Source organism: Cydia splendana, chromosome 3 (assembly GCF_910591565.1).
Source record: "Cydia splendana chromosome 3, ilCydSple1.2, whole genome shotgun sequence".
NCBI classification, from domain to species: domain Eukaryota; kingdom Metazoa; phylum Arthropoda; class Insecta; order Lepidoptera; family Tortricidae; genus Cydia; species Cydia splendana.
Genome location: NC_085962.1, coordinates 16,835,048 through 16,837,264, shown reverse-complemented (window position 1 = coordinate 16,837,264; position 2,217 = coordinate 16,835,048). Strand labels below are relative to the sequence as shown.

Here is a 2,217-nt window from a genome sequence, read left to right as displayed (position 1 = left end):
ACAAGAAAGTAAAATATTGAAATAAAAACGTTATGGCGGGTCTGTCAATAACGTTCCGTTCCTTTCATATTTATCTAAATTGTATCTTAAAATTTGTGCAAATTATGATTTTAAAATGGACTAATTTAAAGAAAAAACATTCAATGAATATTTTATTATTAGATATATGAACCAAAAATATTTTAACAGGCAAGCAATAAGTAAAACTAAATTATTATGTTATTTATTTTCTTTTGTTAATTGCGCATAACGAAAAAGATGGATGCGGCATCACAGATTATACAAGATTTGAAAGACTTATAAAATTGGTTTTCACGCCCTCTGTCGTTAAGTTTCCCAAGCATATCCGAGTACATCGGATTCAATACTTCTTTGAACTGAAAACACTGTGATTGCAATATTGACACGTACAAAAACAATCATTTCATAAGTATATTTACATTGTGTCTAAGTATTTTTATTATGTCGTCAGATGATTATCAAGTACATAATATCTACCGATACACGAGGAAAACATACAAACAGAACAGAAGCTGTCCGCGAGATTGTACTCTTGACAATTCAGGGGAAGATGGAACAGTAGATCAACCTGAGAATTCTAGAGAAGACGTTGATTTGATAGATCATTCACCTAGAAGCGACGATTATGCTTTGGTCACTCCCGAGTGCCTCCACGACTCGGATACGCAGAGAGACGTGACCAGCATTCTGCACAAAAAATGTCCAGTTATAACCTTGGCTCAGCAACAACTTTCAAAGGTTATTGAAGAGACTAACCATATGTTATCCAGAGTCCCTGAAGAAAATTGCAGGTGTAATAACAATGTTGTTCATTCATGACTTAATATCGTATCGATTATTGATAGTTTTCTTAACAAAACGCTAGTTATTTCGTACCGCTACTTGACACCGGATGCTGTGCGCCGGATGTCACAAGTGTCGCTACTGACGAGAAATGTAGCAGAAGGAGTTGATAATAGACTTCCGGCACGTTCCGGTTATAATAAACTGAAAATTGTTGAGCATTAGAATTTTCGTCCGTCGCAACATCTATTGTCAACTAGCATCAGTACTGATAAATTCCGCTACTTGACGCTAGATGTCGACTACGAAATAACTCGTGTTTTGGTAAGAAAACTGATGGGTGGGGTTGGTAACTCTTTCTTTACTTATATTTCTCTATGATTAATACTTATAGCAAAATTTATTAAGCATCTTGGGCGCTCCGATATTCTGAGGGCGATTGTAGATATACATTTTATTTTAGCTAGCTACTTAATGACCAATATACCTAGGTACGGTCAGCCGAGAAAGTGATCTAAGTACCACTTTCTTGGCTGACTGTACCTACTCGTTAAACTAGCAACATCAGGAAAAAGTCCCTCTAATTCCTTCTGATTAGACTTTGTTGTACACATATTGCCTACCACAAATACCAAGGTAGTAAGAAAAACCAGATTTACAACAGCAGCATTAGCATTACCTAGGTAGGTACCATAGTCCATAATACTACTCTTTGGTAGGTACCTACAAATCTTTATTAATTTATTATTTGCAGTGCACTTATTCGCTACATATGCTATTGCAAGAATCTAATCTTATGCCAAAACAAAGCAAATTATATTCTGGGAGTCCTATTACTTTTGGTGATGTTCCTCGCCGGCCTACTGTTTGGAGCGGCAACTTGCGGCACTCACTACGGGCAATTCAATAATCCAATACTCAACTGTATAGACAGCTACTTTATTCCTGACATTATAAGTATTGATGAACCTTTCCGCTACACTACGTAAGAATTATTTTGTATTTTTTAAATAAATATATTCTGTTACAGATAAGTAAATTGTGCACTGATATTATTTAATAATTTCATTTTCACTATATTAAAGTTTTTTTTTTATATAAGTATTTGATAATATCCCATCAAAAACATGTAGGTAGGTATTTAGGTACGGTACATGTGAAAAGATGCAAGTCTCACAGTTCTACTAAAAGTACTACAAAAAAGTTTACTTTATTCAGTATGGGGTGTCCACTTAGAGAATTTAGTAACTGGAGACGCCTTGGCTGGGTGTCCACATAACTCTATTTTCACCACCAAAATAATTAGGTAAATTTATTTCAATTTGACAGACGTGTTTGGCCGAACGAACTATAATTCTAATGGAAATCAGTTATTTAGGTTGCTTACCTTTTACTGGTCCCAATTCCCGATTA

The 2,217-nt window shown here is 35.0% G+C and overlaps 1 protein-coding gene across 1 annotated transcript; it reads left to right on the top strand.

Annotated features, from left to right (window-relative positions):
- Positions 1-396: 396 nt before the first annotated feature.
- LOC134806289 (uncharacterized) lies at positions 397-1,845 on the top strand. The gene is made up of 2 exons (XM_063779509.1): positions 397-812; positions 1,559-1,845. Exons 1-2 carry the CDS (start codon positions 463-465, stop codon positions 1,791-1,793), a joined length of 585 nt encoding a protein of 194 aa, XP_063635579.1. The 5' UTR covers positions 397-462; the 3' UTR covers positions 1,794-1,845.
- The last annotated feature ends 372 nt before the right edge of the window (positions 1,846-2,217 follow it).

Excerpts from the sequence above, each read along its gene's own strand:
- LOC134806289 (XM_063779509.1), top strand. The coding sequence starts at position 463 with ATGTCGTCAGATGATTATCAAGTACATAATATCTACCGATACACGAGG. Across the intron at positions 813-1,558 it reads GTCCCTGAAGAAAATTGCAG|TGCACTTATTCGCTACATAT; the intron begins GTGTAATAACAA and ends TATTATTTGCAG.